Source organism: Galleria mellonella, unplaced genomic scaffold, assembly GCF_026898425.1.
Source record: "Galleria mellonella isolate WM207_F2 unplaced genomic scaffold, CSIRO_AGI_GalMel_v1 utg63, whole genome shotgun sequence".
Taxonomy (NCBI): Eukaryota; Metazoa; Arthropoda; class Insecta; order Lepidoptera; family Pyralidae; genus Galleria; species Galleria mellonella.
The window spans coordinates 10,127,875-10,150,025 of record NW_026442130.1 but is presented as its reverse complement, the minus strand read 5'-3'; the positions used below and the strand labels follow the sequence as shown (position 1 = coordinate 10,150,025).

At 32.1% G+C, this 22,151-nt stretch overlaps 2 protein-coding genes across 2 annotated transcripts; one reads left to right on the top strand and one right to left on the bottom strand.

Moving 5' to 3' along the window:
* Positions 1 to 320: 320 nt before the first annotated feature.
* LOC113521740 (uncharacterized) lies at positions 321 to 11,339 on the bottom strand. The gene is made up of 8 exons (XM_026907388.3): positions 11,073 to 11,339; positions 10,766 to 11,002; positions 9,718 to 9,979; positions 9,077 to 9,252; positions 2,658 to 2,780; positions 2,139 to 2,281; positions 1,241 to 1,412; positions 321 to 689 (listed from the first exon to the last, which is right to left on the bottom strand). Exons 1-8 carry the CDS (start codon positions 11,181 to 11,183, stop codon positions 576 to 578), a joined length of 1,338 nt encoding a protein of 445 aa, XP_026763189.2. The 5' UTR covers positions 11,184 to 11,339; the 3' UTR covers positions 321 to 575.
* A 277-nt stretch (positions 11,340 to 11,616) lies between these two features.
* LOC113521693 (polyadenylate-binding protein 2) lies at positions 11,617 to 20,806 on the top strand. Its single transcript, XM_026907317.3, has 7 exons — positions 11,617 to 11,835; positions 11,927 to 12,078; positions 14,892 to 15,039; positions 15,519 to 15,651; positions 16,031 to 16,160; positions 16,431 to 16,567; positions 18,040 to 20,806. Exons 2-7 carry the CDS (start codon positions 11,986 to 11,988, stop codon positions 18,074 to 18,076), a joined length of 678 nt encoding a protein of 225 aa, XP_026763118.1. The 5' UTR covers positions 11,617 to 11,835; positions 11,927 to 11,985; the 3' UTR covers positions 18,077 to 20,806.
* Positions 20,807 to 22,151: the final 1,345 nt, after the last annotated feature.

Genomic DNA, 22,151 nt, shown 5'->3' with positions numbered 1-22,151 from the left:
GATGAATATAGGCCTCACCCATAAAGGGGGTGGTTTTGGCCAATAGTTACCACCCCCAGGTGGCAGGTTGGCAACCGCAGTTAGGCTTTGGTGATGTTTTTTTGTTTTAAACTGCTCTATGGTCACGGTATGAATTGGACTACCCCTTTCGCTATATTGTAAGAGGCGCCTAAAGGAATTTAATGATCAAAGGATTACTATTTTCTATCAGGTGGGCCGTCAGCTTGACTGTTATTCTACATAATAAAAGGAACTTACAAGGAAGTTAACTTACATAATAAAAGCAAGTAAAAATCTTAATGAAAAATAATACAAAAAACTACATTGTTTTATATTATTGTATTTTGAGCTTTAGTTACAATATACGTATATTTTACAGACAGTATATAACATATATATGTATATAATAAATAATTTTTTTATAAACACATTTTATGGTCAAAATATTATATAGTCACAGGGAATTATTAACCGCTCTCCATAGTCGCATTCCAACATCTATTCTTATATTTACATCTGATTCAGTTTATATTCAAATAAGATCACTCGTAAGGTCGGATAGATTCCATAGTATTTCAATATGGTAGTATATCGTGCATAGCGTAACGCCAGGTCCACTGCCGCGCAAGAGCTTCAAACCGTGGTCGGTTACGTACGTACATCTCGCCAACTTCTGGTTCCATGCATACCTATCGAACAATGTATGTAATTTGAAAATTCTGAAATTCAATCATAGCTAATATTAGGTGCCGAGGGGAAAGGGATTGTTAGTATTGGGGATCTAACAACCCCATAGTTAGCAATATACCTTATCAGGTCGTACCTTGATTAATTAATAATTAATTTTAACTTGATTAAATAATAATTAACTGACCTGTTTCATTCCCATCTATCATCCCTCACTAGTACCCCACCAGAGTATATCGAAAGCGTGGACGAGGCTACCATTCCATTAAAAAAAATATTTGGTGCTACTTATTGATCTGCTTGTATGAAAGTATAAATTCACAAATCCTCTGTGAAAAGTATGAATATGATTAAAACTAATTATAGAAACACGATACCTGAAAAATTAGTTTCATTTACATTAATAGACTAGACTAAGAGTAGACTTTTACGAAATCATGTCACAAATAAAATTACCATCCTATTGTCAGGAAAGGGTCTCTGGCACCTAAGGAAGTTGATGCCCTCCCTCCTCAGAGAATGGAAGAAAGAAATATATAATTATATAACTCACAGCAGTATATGGGTCGGTGAGTAGGCTCTGTATAGAGATGAGCACCTTGCTGACAGTAAGAGCTAGTGACCAGTTGTGGTGTACGGAGTCGATACCGACGTCACCGTGCCGCGACACATTCGGATGCAGCACGCGCGTCAGGAACCGCACCACCGGCGGGCTCATTGGGTACCTGGACCACGCGGAAGGAAGAAGGCGGTAACACACACGTCATTGTTAAGTCACATCTATTACATATTCTATCTACAACGGGATATTTACAGTATTGAAAACAAAGACTACTATCTTCTTAATTTATAAAAAATTCACTTACGCAAATTTTGAAACCGCTTATCCATTTTTAATAAAGTTTCGTAAATGTGCATTGGTGTCTTTCAACTTGAAAAATAGAATACTTTTATCTCACAAAAAATAATGGATCAGGTAGGAGGCAAAACAATGTCTGTCAAGTCAGCTAGTGTGACTTTAAAAAATAAATAATTATTAAATCTTCTATACTTATAATAAATCTGTAGAGGTCAATTCTGTACATGAAATATATTTCCAAAATAACTATCAGGGAGTGATTAGTGATCGATACTGATGCCAAAAATGCAATCAGTAAAATTTTTGTCTGTCTGTCTGTATGTTCGTTATAGAAACAAAAACTACCTGATGGATTTTAACGAAACTTGGTACAATTATTCTTTACGAAGAATAATTGTACGTACTCCTGGGCAGGTTATAGTATACTTTTCATCACGAAAACGGGAGAAGTTACTCCATTTTTAAGCTTCAGTCGCATGTGCAGCCTTAATGGCCACTTTTTAAAATGTAAAAATGTCCACCCGCGCGACGTCGGGACGGGCCGCTAGTTAATTAATAAATTTATTAATTTTGTAGTTGTAGGCACACTTACGAATAGGGTACTTGAATATATAAATAGAAGACTCCTCCTTCATAAGGAGATCCCACAGGTCCCGTGACGCTGGCCTGCCAGTGACAGCATTTTGGGTCCAGAGGTGTTGCTGCTATACCTTCTGGGGGATCATTTCTTAACATCTATGAAATTATAAATTTATAAACATTGATGTTGAGTTTCTTACTAATGTTAATTTATTGCAAGTAACAATAAAAAATAGCATATATATGTCCACAGATATGGTTAAAAATAACGACTGTTTTCATTAGTGTATATTATATAATGACACTGATGTTCTTTTCCACTTTGGGTTTGTAGTAAGAGAACTTTAGCAGAGTTCAACTCACCCTTGTACATTTGCTTATTTTCTTTCCTTTGTCATATATCTTGATGTATTTATTAGTATGTATAATGAAGTATAAATAAATACATTAAAATATAAGACAAAAAATTCGTTATATATACAGACATATTATTTACAGCAAGTTATATAAGTCAAATATGTTTCTAAATCACCTTAAGTTCGTTACGAAGCCTGTTCCTCCGCCATGCATTCTCTTCGCCAGCAGGTTGTGCTTGTACACACATTTGCACAAGACAATTACGACAGAAACATGATTCCACCAGTGATTGGTATTTCTGAAACAAGAACAATAGATCTGAGCTTCGTGTAATATGATTCAGTTAAGTTGCTTACAACATTGGATTTTTAGGGCAGATTTTTTTTTATTATGCGACTTAGAATGGCAAACAAGCTGACGACCCACCTGATGGAAAGTGGTACGTCGCCTATAGACGTGAACCATGTAAGTACCATGGACATAACAAAGTATACTGTTTCACCCATGATACCCCCATGCATTGCCATTCCTGAGGGCTCAGGTGTTATTCCCCTGCACCCTGTAAATTCACTGCCATATCCCATCCCCCAAACTGAAACACAGCCATGCAAACACAACTGGTACTTTCACGGTAGAAAACTTTTCTCTCTGGCAACACTGCCGATAACAGTCTTTGTCAGTTGGCTCTTATTTATTTATTGTTTTTAATTTATTACTTGTGAAATAACGATACTAGTGTATATAATCAGTGAGTTTTGGTCATAAGTAACGTCGATTGTTGTTGGTGTGTAAATCTGTGATTTCTTTGTGACAGAAATCTACGTTACAAAATTTGTGGGACCGCCAACTGTCAAAGTATTGGTAATTTACAATAGAAGTCTTGGATTTCTATTGACTCCTTTAATAATTAAATACAGTTATTACACTTCACTATTACTATATCCATTTACAAATAAACAATAATATTAAAGTCAAATATTCGATAGTGAAGATCGGTTGTTGTTGTTGAGAGGAAAAAAAAAAAATACTACCCACTAACATAAAATATTATTGCAATAATTACAGCTCATAAAATTTATTTATTATCATATTGATAATATATTCCAAATAGCTGTACGAAACTAAACTTATGTATTTTATTAAATAACAATACAATATTAGTAATCCATAGCCATTGCTAGATATCATATGACAAATTAAGACATATTTACTGTAGTGGTAATATATAAGATTAATTATTTTTTTTTGTAACAGTATTGGTATTTAAAGTTTTTACTAACAATATTTATTTATTTATTTATTATTAAATTATTTATTGTATTATTTTATTGAAGGGAAATAGCGCACTTTCAACACTGTATTTCTTCTATTGAATAATATTCATTGTTGTCTTGTTTCATAGATATTTAACATAATAATTAAAAATGATGTCCCGCAGAGCATGTGATCTTGATGCTAAGCTCAAGGTGACACTCTTAGAGTTAAAAAAATCCAATGAATTAAATAAGGCCTTATTACAGGAACGAGATGAAAGTGAGATTGAAATTAAGTTGATGTCTGATAAATATGTGGCTCTGAAGAATGACCTAGTGAAGATCAGTACAGACTTTGAAGTTCTACATATCGAAAAAGAAAAACTTCAAGAAATTGTAAATAAATATGATCTGTGCAGAGACACATATGAGTCAGCATTGCAGAAAATCACTCATCTAGAGCGGCACCTTGAGGAAGTTCAATCACAAAATAAATCTTTGTTGGATCACAGGCGGTTGAGTAGTTATAACGAGACCATGGATCTGTATACAGAAATGTTAAATACTACTAGTGATCAAACATCTGCTCTGCCCCTTGTGACCATAGATTTGACAAATACACCAAGCTCCTATAGTTCTAATAAAGTACCTATTAATAGTAGTAAGAAGTTAAAAAAATATGTAAAATTAAATAAATTTATTCGAAAATCAGAAAATTTAGTGAAAAGTCATAAAAAGTGTTTAAAATCAATTATTACTAGGAAGCAAAAAATTGACTTATCAATAGAATTAAATAATTGTAAAGAAAAAATATATAACAAAGATTTAGAAATAGATGAATTATCACAAAAAATTAAACTATTAGAGAACTCGTTGTCCAATTTATCTTTGAAATACGAATCAGCTGAGAATGAAATACATGAATATTCTGATCAGTTGGATAATTTAATAAAATTGGGTAACTACAACATGGAGCGGTTTGTTTCTCTTACGGATAGATGTCACTGTAATTCACCAGAGTCTGATAACTATATCCAACCGTCCCACCATAATCAGTTGAACATTGATATCTCATCCGTCACGGAGCCAGACGTTTCATGTTTACCCACACGAAACAGTACAAAAGTAAATAAATGCAGCACTGTACATGAAACCATCAGGAGAACAATTGTTTATTCAGATGAATTTGGCAAGGATTTAGGTAGTTTATTATCGAACTGCCTCTCGCAACAAGTAATAAATAATTGTTTTCCGGGATCAGGTATATATAAGATTATAAAAAATATAGTAAATGAAAAATATGATATTCACACGACCCTAGTAATAGCGTTAGGGAATTGTTTGCATATGCGCAAATCTGATATAGTTAATTTAATAAAATCATTATATAATATAGTGGAGCTTGGTATAGGTAAAATATTATTATGCGCATTTCCCTACTCTCAATCCCTGACTAATGAACAGAATAAGTTCATTTATAGTATAAATAATTTAATTTATTCGATGACATATCATTGTAATGATATATTTTATTTTGAAAGTAACAAATTTGTTACAAATTATTATATGACGGGAGGTAATTTTTATCTTCCTAAAAAACAAAAAAAGACTATTGCTAGTTTACTAGCGTATAACATTTATGATCCCATTATAAGTAGTATAACGGGTTTAATTAGTAATATTAGTAATTATACTAATAATGTGACATGTGTTAATTTAAACTAACATCTACGACATTGGTTAAGCCACAGGATATGGTCATTATTCATCAAAATATTCGTGGCTTCTCCAGCAAAGAATTAGAATTAAGTCTTTTCTTAGAATCTAACAATGTACAGGTGTTATGTCTGACAGAACATTGGCTTAAACAATATGAAATAATTTGTCCTTTTGAACATTATAATATAGCTAGTTTTTTTGCTAGGAACAATGCCATTCATGGCGGGTCAATTATTATTTTAAAAAATGATGTAGAATATAAAAACCGTCAAGACATTGTAAATATTTCTATTGAGCAAACAATTGAACTATCTTGCGTAGAATTAGTTACTTGTATAATAATTTGCGTTTATCGTCCGCCATCGGCTTGTTTTGATTCTTTTGAACTGGCTATGGAGGAAGCATTGAGACGAGTCGCACGGAGGAATAAAACATTATTTGTATGTGGCGATTTTAATGTTGATTTATTATCGGAATGCTCAATAAGCTTAAGATTGATTAACTTATTTAAATCATTTAATTTGCACAATCTTTTTTTAGAACCCACTAGGGTCGCAGGAAATTCTGCCACTTGTATAGATAATGTTTTTTGTAATTGTGAAGTAAAGGTGAAAATGAATTTCGACTGTCTTGGATCTGATCATTACGGACAAAAAGTTATAATTGAAACTAAGGGATCCAAAGGGACTCAAACAATTACATGCAGACAAATAACACAAAAGAATTTGGCACGTTTTAAAAATAAAATTGAACATAAAATATCTAGTGTCATAGTACCTCAATATGACCCGGACATTGTATGTGAACATATTTTAATTTAATTGAACATGAAGCTAGCAGTGAATTTAAAACAAAAACATTTTCAACTAGTGTAAAATCAAAGTTTTGTGAATGGGCCACGTTTGGTATTTATAAGTCTAGGGCTAATCTTTACGAACTTTACGAAAAACGAAGCTATATATCCGATCCCTTATTTCATGAACATGTAAAATCTTATTCGAAAATATTTAAAAAGGTTTGTCATACAGCTAAGTCTCTCTATTTAGGTAAAATAATAACTAAATCTAAAGATAAAATAAAAGCCACTTGGAAAGTAATAAATAGCGAAACTGGAAAAGTTAATTTTCAAAATAGCAAAATAGCTTTAAATATTAATAACAAATTGGTAAATTCCGACACAGAGGTCGCGCATACATTCGAATCTTATTTTACTAATATTCCATTAATTACGACACAGGCTCTAAAATCTTCCCCGTCTGCTGCTGAAACTTTACTAACAGACAATGTTAGCAAGTCATCAGCTGTATTTAACTTTAGACATACATCATCAGTAGAAATAATGAAAATATTCAAACAACTTAATAATAAAAAAACAGAGGATCTATGGGGTATATCTGTTAAAATACTGGATAGTATAATGGAAATTATTGCGCCCTCTCTTGCTTTTATTTTCAATAAATGTATAGATGAAGGTAAATTTCCTAACATAATGAAAATTAGTAAAATCATACCGCTTTTTAAATCTGGAGATAGGAGTGACCCAATAAATTATAGACCTATATCCATACTCCCAGCACTCAGTAAAATTTTTGAAAAAATAATCCTTATGCAACTTGTCAGTTATTTCAATTTAAATAATTTAATCCACAATAGTCAATTCGGTTTTTCCAAAGGTCGTTCAACTACAGACGCAGGTGCAGAGTTGCTTAGACACGTATTTGCTGCATGGGAAACTAAAATGGATGTGATAGGTGTTTTTTGTGACCTTTCTAAGGCTTTTGATTGCGTTGATCATAATACATTGCTAAAAAAACTTGCTTTTTATGGCGTCAAAGACAATGCTTTAAATTTAATAAAATCTTATCTATCTGATAGAATACAGAAAGTGAAGATTAGCAACGCTACGTCTGACGGGTCACTTGTGCAAATGGGTGTACCTCAAGGATCTATTCTCGGTCCATTTTTATTCCTAGTTTACATTAATGATCTCCCATATGCCATGCAGGATAGATGCGGCATAGTATTGTTTGCAGACGATACTTCATTGATTTTTAAAGTTAATAGAATGACTAATAATTATGACGATGTAAATAGTGCTTTGCGGCGTCTCCTGCACTGGTTTACAACTAACAATCTTATGTTAAACGCTAAAAAAACAAAATGTGTTAATTTCTCTCTATCTAAAAGTTTTAATACTAATTGCAATATTAAATTAAATGACGAATCTCTCGAATTTATAGAATCTACTGTCTTTCTAGGAATCACACTAGATAATAAAACACAATGGGGTGCACAAATTCAAAGCCTTGCAGCGAAACTAAGTTCAGCAGCTTTTGCCGTGCGTAAAGTTAGACAGTACACTGATACTGATACTGCTAGATTAGTCTATTTTAGTTATTTTCATAGTTTACTCTCTTATGGAATATTACTATGGGGAAAAGCGGCAGATATTAAGAATATATTCATATTACAAAAACGTGCCGTTCGAGCGATCTACTGTATGAAGAGTCGTGACTCATTAAGAGAGAAATTCAAAGAGGCAAATATTCTCACCGTTGCTTCTCAATTTATATATTCAAATATTCTATATGTTCATAAAAATCTTGACTTATTTCCAAAAAACAGCAATATTCATAATATTAATACTAGATTTAAAGACAAACTTGCTGTCCCCAAGTATCGTTTAGAAAAAGTTAATAGGTCTTTTATGGGAATAGGTATAAAAATTTACAATAAGATACCAAAGGATATGTTGGAATTACCCTTAAATAAATTCAAAACATCTGTTAAATCATATTTACTGAGCAAAGCCTATTACTCACTAAACGATTACTTGAATGACGAGTGTGCATGGCAATAGTTGTTCATGCACTGAATTTTCATTTAATGTTAGACATAGACACCTATATAAATATACATTGTAAATAAACTGGCTTTAAAAAAAAAAGTAATTCAATTGAGTTTCTTGCCAGTTCTTCTCAATTGGATCTATATACCGAACTGGACGGTAGGGTAAATATAAAATTATAATGTAAAAATTTGACGTTCATAAGCGGCTAAAATGTCCTACATGAATAAATGATTTTTGAATTTGAATTTGAATTTGAATAGGAAAAAGGTACTCAAGCAAATGCCTTTAAATTATATTTTAAATTTAATTACACAAATACATTAAAATTTGATAGAAAAGTTTTTTTTTTTAATGAATGATAATGGCGAACGCTGGCGAGGCACCAGTGGGGAATGATAGGTGAAAATAAAAGGCAGGTCAGTTAGCTCATCGTGATATATACATCTTAAATTCAGCATGATGGTTTCCAGGGTGACCGTGTGAAGGTCGTCCTGACAGACTATATTGGTAGCAATGGGACTGGTAGTCCACATTAATAACAATTCCCCCTCCCTCACCTAGGTAAATTGATTCAATGTCCTATTATATTACTAGCCTTGTCTGCAACTAGAACACGTTGAATCAGGATTTATGAAACAGGCCTCTTTTTAATGGCATCACAACATAAAACACATTAGATTTTAAGTTAGCCCTTCTGGAAGACAATTGTGAAAACCAATCAGCAGCTAGCACATGGTAATGTATATATATACCGTGTGTGTATATACATACCTTGTGCCAGTCTTGGTTGGCGAGCAGCGGCCGGAACAGCGGCCAGCGCGCGGCGGCGAAGCGTGCCCAGCGCGGCGGCGGCACGCGCGCGCGCACCAGCCGCCACCAGCGCGCGCACACGCACGCGCACGCGCACAGCGACATGTCGTCCAGGTAACTGAAGATGCACAGCAGCACTGCAATATCATACAACCACTTTTAATGCAACTTGCAATCTTTATGATAGCATTTCAAAAACAATGTCAAGAATAGGTTTTTATTATTGATACACTAAACATGGTTTTTGTCCTTATAATTAAATTGTGTTCCATAAAAAAGAAATTTAAGTTTCAATTTTAAATTTTTAAATAAAAAATAATTTTCGTAATAGGTTTACAACTGTCAGAGTTATTAGATAACAAACTTAAAAAAAAAATCAAATTTTTAACCATTAAAACCAAAATGAGAATCTCATTTGTTTTAAGTTGTTTAAAAATTAATTGGACCTTATAAAAAGAAAATAGGTAAATGTAACAAGTAATCAGTCACAGAAATTATCTAAAAAAGCAAAGATTGAAATTGAATTATGACAAAATGTCTTATCATTATATTAGTATGTATTTATTGTATATGTATATAACTTTCAGAAATTCAATATTAACCTTCAGAAGGTAGTTGTTCAACTAGCCCCGGAGCGAGGTTGTCAGGTGGTCGTGGTGTAGATAGAGCCTGCAGTGATCGTGCCAAGCTGGGGGGTTGCGGTGGGGGGCCCTGTCCAGCAGTGTTTTCACCTCCATCGGCGATATGCCGCGTGCTACCGCTACCGCTGGCAGAACCACTACCACCACTTCCACTGCCACTTGCACCCTGACCACTTGCTCGACTAGTCTCATCTTCAGGACTAGTCTCACTATCTAATGAGTTCTAAGAAATCGTTTTGAATTTATATATTTTATATTATACATATAATTATAGAGTAGTGATTTAATTATTTATTTACACTTTATAGGATCATTTAAAAATAATAAGTGGAGTAAATTTTAATGAGAAGTATATAAAATGGACATTGAGAAATATACAAGTACATATATATACACAAACATATATATATACAAACATAAATATATACATACTTTATAGCAGACAAACACAACAGGAGAGTATGATGGAGGAAGATGAAGCAAGAACACAGGAAAATAGTACTAAAGGGAGAGACAGTACAATTAAACAGAGGTTTTGAAGCTAGTGAAAATTTGAGTGCTAGTGAGAATACAGGCAGGTAGTGAGTTCCACTGGTGAACTACCTAGACAGTAAAGTATTTAGAATAAAAGGAAGAAGAATGAACAGGAAATTTGAGGTGCAGATTGTAGCACTGCACAAAGTATGGTCATCAAAGATTTAGTTGATGTTATTGAATCAAATCTATTTGATTTAATATCACCAAATATTCTAAAAATAAGTTCTTATTTATAATTATTAACATATTTTAAACTATGCCTAGCTGATAATATACATAGCCTATGGAAGACTGTAACACTAGGTACCTGTAATCTATAATGCCATTACTCAATAAATATTAGTTTCAAATTATTTAAATTTTAATGCTTTAGTATTATAAGTCTAAGCATAAATATAAATAGTGTATTATAATTCAAATAATATTAGTAAATATCATAGTTGGTACAAATGACTATCATATGTGTACTTACTCTGTAATTCCACCATGCAGGAAGTGGACAAGTTCTATTGATTCTTCTATCTGAACTGTAGTTTAAATCAGATGGTTCATCATTCCCAGAGTCACCGTCATCAGTCTTCTCACTATAGAAGTATGAAGTTGGAAGATATGATGGAAAATCAGGAAACAAAAATGAATGACAAGTTACGCACACCGGTTCCCCGAAACTAGGGCCATAGTAACCGTTGCAAACGTAGCATGTAGAATTCTGAAAGATAAAACACATTTTTTATATAACCTTTTAGACTAAACTATTAAATAAGTTAAAACATACATACATTGAATTCGAATTCAAGCAGAGGTTCTATTGGTGTTCCAGTTGTAAGTTTGTCACCATTGTCTTCAAGTTTTTTGATATAATTTAAAAATTCGGGACTGACTGCAGACATAATTAGAATAATACTCCACCTGCTTGAGTAAAAAGCATCAAAGTTTAGAAGCCAATTATTTAAAATTTATGATAATAATAAACATTCAATGAAATTGAATTATTTATTTATTTTTGTCATAAAAATTATTGACAAGTTTCAATTCTGCTGTAAGGCTGGTGTTGACATTGACAGTTGACATGACAATATACAATTTAAATATAATGAACTCTTTTTATTATAAATCTTTGAAGAATGAAGCAAATTAGGAAATATCCCGAAGATGACATTAAGTTAACTTAAATTAAATAGGGAAAGAAATCCGATACGAAAACCTTAAAACATCTAGATGGCGCCATCATACTACAATGTCTCTCTCTCTTTCTCTCTCCTGAACGTACAACCATAGATAAAATAAAATAGACAAATTGTTAGTGTTTTTTTTTTAATTGTCAAAGTACTGTTGGTTTGCTTGGATTGTCAAATCATTTGTCAAACGTTTGTTTAGCGTATATTTTCTAAATATTCTTGCAAAACAAATCTCAAAATATCATAATTAAAATAAGATGATAATGAAATTTATATAAAAGATAAAGAATTTGAGTGTGTGAAAGTGAACAGTGCCAATCATATTTTGCAAGTAGGTCATTTGCTTTGCAGATTTTGGTTACCGGTACGTCGGTCAGATATGTAACAGTAACGGCTTCGTATCTATTAAAATTATTTTGTATATAATGATAATAACGAAAAGACGTTTTCTTCAGGTTAACTAGTGTTTCCATTTACAAAGTGCTGAAATTGATGATCGCCCGTGTAAGTGGACATGGCAGAAAATGACGACTATTTAGATTCGCTTGATAATAATCACATAGACGGCACCAACGGTTCCCTTAACATGACGGACAACAGCCTCGGAGTAAGTAATTATTTTTTTAATGAATTATTAAATTACTATAAAATAAATATTTTTAAATGGGTAGTTTTCATACTTCTTTTTTAATCTAGTTAATTACCACAATATTTTTAGAATTGAAGTAATAAACAGTCTTTATTTATTATTATATTGCGTATTACAGTTTCATAGCATTAATTTTATGTTTTCGTGTGCTTTTACATCAGAGATTATTATTTTTTATTATTATTTTTTTTTGTTGTGTATATTTTGTCTGGTCCCTTCCTTAGATTAGGCAGAAGATCTAAATGTTTCGTTTTTCTCCTTAACTCATTCGTTGATAGCATGGTTATATGTTTTTTCTGGCATTCATATAACATTCATAAATACCATTCTTACTATAATGGTTTTCTAGAAAATAAGCTTGTTAGTATTTATTTAATTAACTTTATTGACTAAATTATAATATGGTGCAAAGGTGGATAAAATACTTATCGACCAGTCAACCTTTATGAATAGTGAAATATCTAGTGAAGATTCAAGAAGCATGACACCTTAAATCTTGTAAGGGGTGCCAAATGCAAATTGAATTGTTAGTAATGCTGAATATTTGTCACAATGCTAGCAATAAACCCCAGTCAGGCCGACCTTCACATTGTTCCCCCAGAAATCATCATACTGCATTCTAGATGTATTCACTATGATGGCTTAACTGACCTGTCTTTTCATTCTCGTTTATCATCATTTACTAATGCCTCGCCAGCATACACAGGTAACACAGGCGAGGTCACCTTTCCTTTATCATCTATTAAAACCATATTCTGTGTTGTTTATACTGTATTTAAAATCTATAAATTCAATTTAATATATATTATTGGGATTGTGATTTTTTTTAACCAACATAAAAAAAGAATGAGGTTACCAATTTGATTGTAATTTTTTTGTTTGTTACCTCATAACTGTTATTTGTAAACCTATTTGGAAATTTCTTTTTTTTTTATCTAGAATGATATACTTACAGATTGGTCCCATAGAGATTTTTTAAAATCAATTAAAAATAATTGGTTTTACCACAATTGAAGTTTTTTTTTATGGAATACAATCTTATTTTGCATATTAAGAATTGCATAAGATGTATGTAAGTATGCAATGGCATATGTATACATATAATTAGACTGTAGAGGTCATATTATATGTCTTTCTGTACATAGAAAAAAAAAATGCTGAAAACTGAGTCTAGGGGATGAAATAGAATACCAATTTTATTTTTAAAATTTTTTGTTTCTCTGTGTGGGCAAATCTCAGAAACTGGGGGACCAATTTAAAAGAAATTTTGCATGGTGGTACCTTACATCCCTGGTCAACACTTTAAATGCTTTTAATCACAGAAAATTGAAGAGTTCCTGTGGGGTAGTTAAAAAATTATAGTAACTTATACAGTACATAACCTACTTAACTAAAGTCATTTTGACCTAAGCCAAAGAGTAAGAATGATATGTCATTTGTTAATTTTGGTTCAGTATTCCCAGATATAATAAATAGATAGGTATATACATTGATACATATTAAACATACAAACTTGTGAAAATTTCAACTTACTCAAAATATAGTATTGTGTTAAGTAATGTTTTTAAATGATTTATGTGCTTTGTATTATTTTTATATGTCTAGTTTGATAAATAACATTGATTCTAAAAAGAAAAAAAAAGAAATTATAATATAAAGGGATAATAGATAATATACAATATAGGTACAAAATCAAAATCTTACTTATATAAAAAAGACAATATCTATATATAGGAGATATTTTATAAGTGAATTTCAGGGGTCTTAATAAATGGCTTAATAAGAGCCTGCCTGCCATGTGTGGCAACTACTGGCAATAATATTTTATATTAATATATAAAAAATAAACATATTCATTTTATATACATATATTTATTTTATGTACAAATTATGTATACCCCACTAGAGGGAACCATAAAGAGTATCTATCTATCTATCTAGTATTATAAAATAAATATCCCCTATTTTCTCAACTAGTCCACTATTCATCTATTCCAAAAACAGAAAAAGTTAAAATTATTGGAGTGAGTATATATCCTGCTTTAAAACATTCACATTTAATTTCTTAAAGTAAAGGGAATCCCACTAAGAGGTATGTAGGAAGCAGTGTGGACATAATGATATATGTTGATGAGGCACCAGTGAAAGATAATAGATGAGAATGAAAAGGCAGTACGATGGTTTCCAAGGGGGGCCATGTGAAGGTCGATCTGGCAAGGTTCATTGCTAACGATGGGCCTGGCCCCTTCCCCCCAGTGTAGATATACACACCCCACATGTACAAAAAACACATGTAAAAATGCCGCGATGATCTTACAGTAGAGCCTAGGTCTGCCATGTAAAGTTTATGGTAGTACCATGATAGTGCACAACCACATTATTATCTTAGAGAATGCTTAAAATGTCTCCATATAAATGCATACATTTTGCTCCCTCATTGAATCGTGACAGTAAAATCATACTATATTGTTCCATGGAAAAATATGAAAACATCCATTAAGGACTGTTAATGATAATTACTAATTTTGTTAGTATGTAAATTAACAATTTTATTTATCATTAAATAATATCTCATTAAAAACAGAACAATAGACAAAATTCCCCATTAGGGGAAGGCTATGGTCATCAGTGGATAATTAACGTAGTAATATCTCATTAGTGTTCTTTTAATGAACTTCTCTGAATATGGCATTTAGAATTAGAAGTAATTTGTAGGCCTAACTTATAGATAACGAAAAGTGTTTCCTATTTAGTTTAATACTTTGTCTTAGGGTGGTGATGAGGCTGCAGGTGCTGAAGTACCGGACCTAGCAGCTATCAAAGCTAGGGTACGAGAAATGGAGGAAGAGGCGGAGAAACTCAAACAAATGCAAACTGAAGTTGACAAGCAAATGAGTATGGGTAGCCCACCTGGATTAAGTAAGACCATTGTATTTTTCTTATTTTTTCTATCTTTTATGTAAATTAATTAGAATAATAGGTATAAACATATCAATCAAATTATTATTATTCATTTTACCCTATTGCTAAAGAGGGTGATATTTAATTATGTATTTATTATATATAACATACAACTGCAACAGATTAATGTCATACAATGAATGTGATATCTTTGGATATGTGTTAATTGTAGAAGTGCTGTATACACTCTTATGACGATAGTACATAATTAATATGACAAAACTTTTGAAAATTTTTATTAAAAATATTTTATTTCCGAAAGCAGTCAGAGTTTGTTGTGGTACTTTTAATTCATAAATTTTAATAAAAGAGATATGCCAAGATTGTTTTTAAATGTTTCAACCGCCAAAGAAGAAATAAATTTTACATATAAAATATTGTAAATGGTTATTGGTTCATTTATTATAAGTTTGTTCATATATTAACAATTATTGCAGCAAGTCCACTAAATATGTCATTGGAGGAGAAGATAGAAGCTGATAACAGATCAGTTTATGTTGGGAATGTTGATTATGGGGCAACTGCAGAGGAACTAGAGCAACATTTCCATGGTTGTGGTTCCATCAACAGGTGAGTGCACACTTTAATTCCATTAATTTTATTCCAATCCATATTCAAAGCAAATATTGTTTTGGTCTGAAGGGTGAAATCAGTGCAAGCTCTAACACGAGGAATATCTTGTTCCTCTGGAGTGATAAAACACAAATTGAGTGGCATTGGAATCTATCTATAAACTTTCGTCAATGTCCGTTCTATAATATACGATATCAGTACAGCAGTTTGTAATATCAATAGTAATATCATCAGGTGAGTCATAAGTCATATACTGTTGCTAATGTGACTTAAGTCTTCATATAAATTGAAATAATTTTAGCGTTTATAACTGTGGTGTTATATATAATAAATATTTAATTGTACTACTAAGTTTTACAATCTTTGTTTGTTTTAGGGTTACAATATTATGCAATAAATTTGATGGCCATCCAAAAGGATTTGCATACATAGAATTTGGTGACAAAGACAGTGTACAGACTGCAATGGCAATGGATGATTCATTATTCAGGGGACGCCAGATAAAAGTATATATTATTTTTATTTTATTATTATTTGTCATTTTTGTGTTTATTTTAGTTTGCTCCCAACAAAAAACAAACAGTCTTTAGGCTTCCAGAGCCTATTGTATTGCAGAAAAACCTGACTGTTTTGAGATGTGGAAATATTAATTATAAAATTATTAGAGTCATCTTAATTATTAAATTATTATTAAATTAAATAGCGTGTTAACTTTAAAAAAAGAATTGTGAATATGATGTATTATATATACTGTTTACATTATTGATTTATTGTAGGTAATGCCAAAGCGTACAAACAAACCTGGGCTGTCGACGACAAACCGGCCGCCGCGAGCGATGCGAGGCCGCGGTCGCTCCTTCCGTGGTGGCTTCTCACCATACTATTCGGGCTACCGGCCCGTACGTCGTGGCAGGTACATACTTACTTATTATTTGATAATCTGTGTAACGCTAAATGCACTTCTACCTTATAACGTTTGCGCGACTGCTCCCCTAATCTTTTTTATACAACTTAGAATGGCAAACAAGCTGAAGGCCCATCTGATGGAAAGTGGTAACCATCGCCTATAAATATGAGCAGTAACATGGATATAACAGTATACTTCACTTCAGAAACTATTGCTTCACATCAGAAACACGAATGAAACAGAGGTGCCCAAGCAAACGACTTTTGTACAAAGTCTCCCTCTGGTAAATGCGCACGTATTTTTTTGTATTGTGTATCTGTATTAAACTGGGCGTTTTACTGTGTTATATGTATGATGTTTAAAAAAAATAAAGCTAACTAACTAACTAGATATTAATTGTTGGGCTTCTTCGACTAGATTGTGTCGTGTGGGTATTGATAAAATCATCATTTTAAGTGATATTTTCGAAAGGCCTAGTATGAGAGAAAGGGTCAAGAAATCACATCCGTAAGATTAAAATATTATTGTAGTACTTGAAATCTTTACATATCGATACAAGTAATTTTTAACTAATCCACAAATTTGTTAGATGTTATTTGAGCTACTTGTGACTTCTATCTCTGCCTTTTGTGCAACATGCTAGATCTCACGTACGTGTAGCCAACTTTAAATGACGTTTTATTTTAATCTACCTAAAATATTTTTTACCTACCACACATTTTTTAGTAATTTTACATTTTATTTATCATGTATGTAGGTAAAAATAATATTAAAAACTAACATTAGGTGATAGATAATGTGGGTATGGATATACTTATATAAAACAGTAGGTAAAAAGAAATCCTCATGATTTAAAAGTCATCATCATATCAGGCGTTAACTGTCCACTACTGAAGATAAACCTCCATAGCCTGCCTTTGCCATTGGGAGGTTTTGCCAGCAGTTTCTGCGCTTGGCAAGCTTAGGCTTTATTAATGTTTTAAGAGGGACACTGCTACCCATCCATTGCCTATTAAGATCTCTTAGTAACCTCTTATAACACCCATCGGAAAGGAAGGGTTTGCCTATTTTATTCCAGGATTTGAAAATGTATAAATACATTTCTCAGATATGTGCCCCCATATCTGTATGGTAGAAAACAATATGTCAGCCCTTTCTTTTATTATCAGAATATTGTACAAGGCATCGATGCAAAATAAAGTACAAAACACCAGTGGATAGAATACTCAAAGCTAAGCTACATATTAAACTATTTGGTAATTGTGGTAATAGTAAATTACGCATCCAGGAGTCACATAAATATGTTATTAAATTTAAAGTACTATAGAAAGAAGTATAGCCATGTGTGTGTTTGTGTATTACCCAAGTAAATTCCTATATTAATTCAACAATAGTAGTCAAAGCCCTGCTGTGTCGACCCCAAACAATTGGGAATGGCCTGAAGGACGCCGACGATGAGATGTATATAATATTTGCAGAGGTTACAGGCGCGGCATGTACTACTCTCCATACTGAGTGCGGTAGAGGGGCGCCCGTGCCCCGGCCGCGCGCTAATCGCGTAGAGCGGTGCCTGCGGTCAGCGAGTCAGCTCCGGCCCACTCCGACTGCCACAAGAATGTCTCGACGTCTCCGCGACTGGCGAGACACCCTTCGCTCTACTTTTAGACCTCTATAAATTAATATAGGTATCCCCAACTTGTTTGTTACAGACTTCGTGCACTAGAGACAACCTAGAGTTTGATTGAATGAATTTCATATTTTAATTTTTTATAATAATGAACTGTATGTTCTAAATATGTGCGTTTTTTTGTAAATGAAACGGTACAATAGGAAATTATTCACTCGTTATACTAAATTTGCATGGAAATTGTAGGTTCTGTTAATATTAACTGAATATGAACATTTGAGCATGTTAATACTTAATAAGGTATATTAAAAATTTAAATACCCAACAAAATATATTGATTTTTAATTCTGTAATATAGTAATAACTTGAGTCGTAAAAATTGTTGAAACATTTGAGTCTACAATACAAAGTTATAAAAGCAAATAAAAGATATTGTAAAATAGTGTAACTAGTTTCTAATGGATATGTTCTATGAAGTGTAGACAAGAGTTGTATTGGCGGAAAGGTAACAATTTAGACAATGATTATGACCAGGGTTACCAGATGCTATTTCTGATTTTTACCAAATTGTGGCATTTTTTTCTCCTAATCTATATGATTTCGTTAACTTTTAACCAATTAACAATTTTTGTTGATTTTCATTACGTTTTGCCACGAATTTACAAAGTGAGTGATGAATAATATCTGTCCCCCTTACTTCTTACCCTGTTTTTTTGCCTTACTGGTAGATATTTTGTTGTACTTATTGTATTTGTATGGTTCACAAGTATCAAAACTGTCAAAAAAATTACCCATTTTCCTCCAAGTATATTTCACTTTTCTTAAAAATTTTTTAAATTTCATTTCTCTAAAATTTTACAAACAAAATCGTTATTTACCGAAAATAGCTAAAAAAAAGCCTAATATGACAACGCTGATTATGACGACGACGACGCTAACTTTCGTGCCTTTAAACAAGTATAGGCGAGTTTTTACACAATGCAGTGTAGATTAAACTACCCATACGACACTGCCTCTTCGTAAACAGACATGACCTGCACAAGAATAGCACTACACCTAGTGCAAAGCTACCTACCCCACCTACATAAACGATATACATTGGAGTATTAATGATTATTTTGTAAGTGGACTTGACTCCTTAAAAAGGTGCGTATGTACTCACACGGTTCTTTGCAAGGCGTCTCTCGCATCCTGGGAGGACACTGGACAAGACCTGTGACAATATAATGCCTTGTGTGTCGGTTGAAACACTTCATTTGAACATATTCATATATAATGTCAAATAATAAAAACAGCTGTACAGATCTCTAAAGTAATGATAACTAGATCAAGTATAACATTTACTCTTGTAATAGTAGGTAAGTAATATTAACAGTTCTATTTCAGTTTGGTTGGTTCACTAAAAACAATCCAATCAAAATTTCCTTTGTATGCTGTTGCCCAATATGTAATGTATTTTTAATACTAGATGGTGTTATGGAGTAGTAAATTGAGGATATTTTGATAATATAGAGAGCAAATAGCTTGTACTCATGGCTTCACCCATTGGGTGTGAAAAGTATTATAAAACTTTAAATTATGTACCCATTCATATTCATCTGATCTAATCGCAATCATAAAGTTTTCATACCAAAGTCTGATAACATCTACGTTAACTGTCAATATTTAAAGCCATTTTCAATGTATTTTATTCTTATTTAAAAGTGCTTTTATGCTCGTAGTAAAGTAAAACATCTAATAAAATTATTTTTAAACTATCATCGACTTGAAAATATTAAAATTTGTACATTTTAAAATGTGAAATAGGTAGTTGTAAAATTTTTAATAAAAAATTTATGTGCTTTATTTATTAACTTTATTTATTACCTTGTTATATTGCAAATAAATATAAGATCATTGAAAATAGATAGATACCACAAACATTGGTAGACTTTGGTTTGAATCCATAGTTTAACGTTGAAACATACTTTTGGAAATGATAAGTGCTGTACATATACTTTATATGTAAAGAAATAAATGCAAATATTTTATTATATATCATGGATATATGTTATGTCCCTGGTACAAATTATATGCATTCATATTATGTTTAATACACTAGACTATAAGTAAGGGTGCACTATAATTCATATCTGGAACTACATGTGTGACTCATATATCATCATTTCATTTAAATTTATTACATACCTACCCTCATAAAGTTGGGCGACGATTTGTTTGATTCAATTTGTTTCAAAATCATAGTGATAACTTATCGTTGATAACTCTTTCACAGAATTTTATATTGCAATCGATAATGTCTAGGATGTACAATATAATGGATCTTGGCTGCAAATAGCAAATATTGTAGGTTTTACCACTTACCTACTTATAAGAGAGAAGGAAAACATTTTGCTCACTGAAATTAATAAGTATGATGTTTCCGTCTAAAATTTTGTAGCCCAGGTTTAATTAAGTACAACAATTGTGTCTTATATTTCCTGTTTAGTTTCTTTTACAAAAGAAAATGATTCAGTGTATATGTTATTTAAATGTCAAAAAAAAAAAGACTATAATATCGAGAGGGAAATAATAAAATGTGAAGGATTAAGATAATGTAAGAATAATTTTAAGAACAAGCAGTTGTTTTATTTTCAGAATCTCTTGCTTAAATCGGAATATCATTCTTTACTAATATTATAAAGAGGAAATATTTGGTTGTTGTTTTGTTTTTAAGGTATAAACTCAAAAACGACACGCCCGATTTTAAAAATTCACCTATAGGATTAGAAGGTTACGTTATTATTTAGTACACAAGTTAAACATTATTTTCGAAAATTCTATCTACAAGTGCGAACCGGCCTCGGATCACTACTATTCTAATATTGCTATAATTTTATATATTTGGCTATTGAATCATAATTAAAATAATGTTTCCACAAAACCACTAACTTGACCAAACCGGTTATTCTGATTTCAAAAACTAAGCTACTAAATACTTTCAGATTTTGGAAGTTTTATGGGGAATTCCCTTTTTTAACTGAAAGAATAATCCTCCTAGATAGAAAAAGAATTTTCCAAATCTTTATAAATTACGAAGTTATGAGACAACAAACAAAATATAATCATTTTTCAAGAAGATTGAAATTAACAGTTACTAAATAAAATGGATTTCGCCAAATATTACTCCAAGTAACCAAAATTTTTTTTATTGCAATTTAGCCTACAATAGCCCAATTCTAGCATATACTAATAACGCAGGCTGTAATTGTTTTTATATTGGATGATAATGGAATGGTAACCCCGTTTGCGCTAACGGTATACGCTGGCAGAGCACCAGTGAGGGATGATAGGAAAGAATAAAAAAAGCAGGTCAGTTAGCTCATCGTGTTGAATACCATTGGAAATTTTAGGGAGGGAAAGGGATCGTTAGTAATGAAGACTGAGAATCTCATTGCTAGTAATATACCCAGCCAGGCCGACCTCGCGGTTCTTCCTGGAAGTTATCATGGTTAATTTCTGATAAATTCATCATAATGGACTAACTGGCATGTTTTCATCTTCATATATCACCTTTCACTAGTGCTCCGCCAGCATATCCCGTTAGCGCAGGCGGGGTTACCATACCATTTCAACCCATCAAAAAAAAAAATACAATTGGAAATTAGCACGATGGTTTCTAGAGAGAACCACGTGGAGGTTGACCTGAAAAGAGTATATTGCTAGCAATGGGACTTGTAGTCCGCATTATTAACAATCCCTTCCCCCCGAGTACACTATTATTTACACAAATTACGGTAGTCACCCTCCCTCTGTGTTGTAAAAAAAAAGATTAATTTACATGGAGCGGGGTTTTGCCTCTTAAACATGATGCATATGTTACTCTTAGATATGTATTTACGAAGCTTTATTTGAATCCAAGTGGGGACATCATATTATGATTCGGATACTGAAGTACCTAGTAGAAGTATATAATTTATGCAG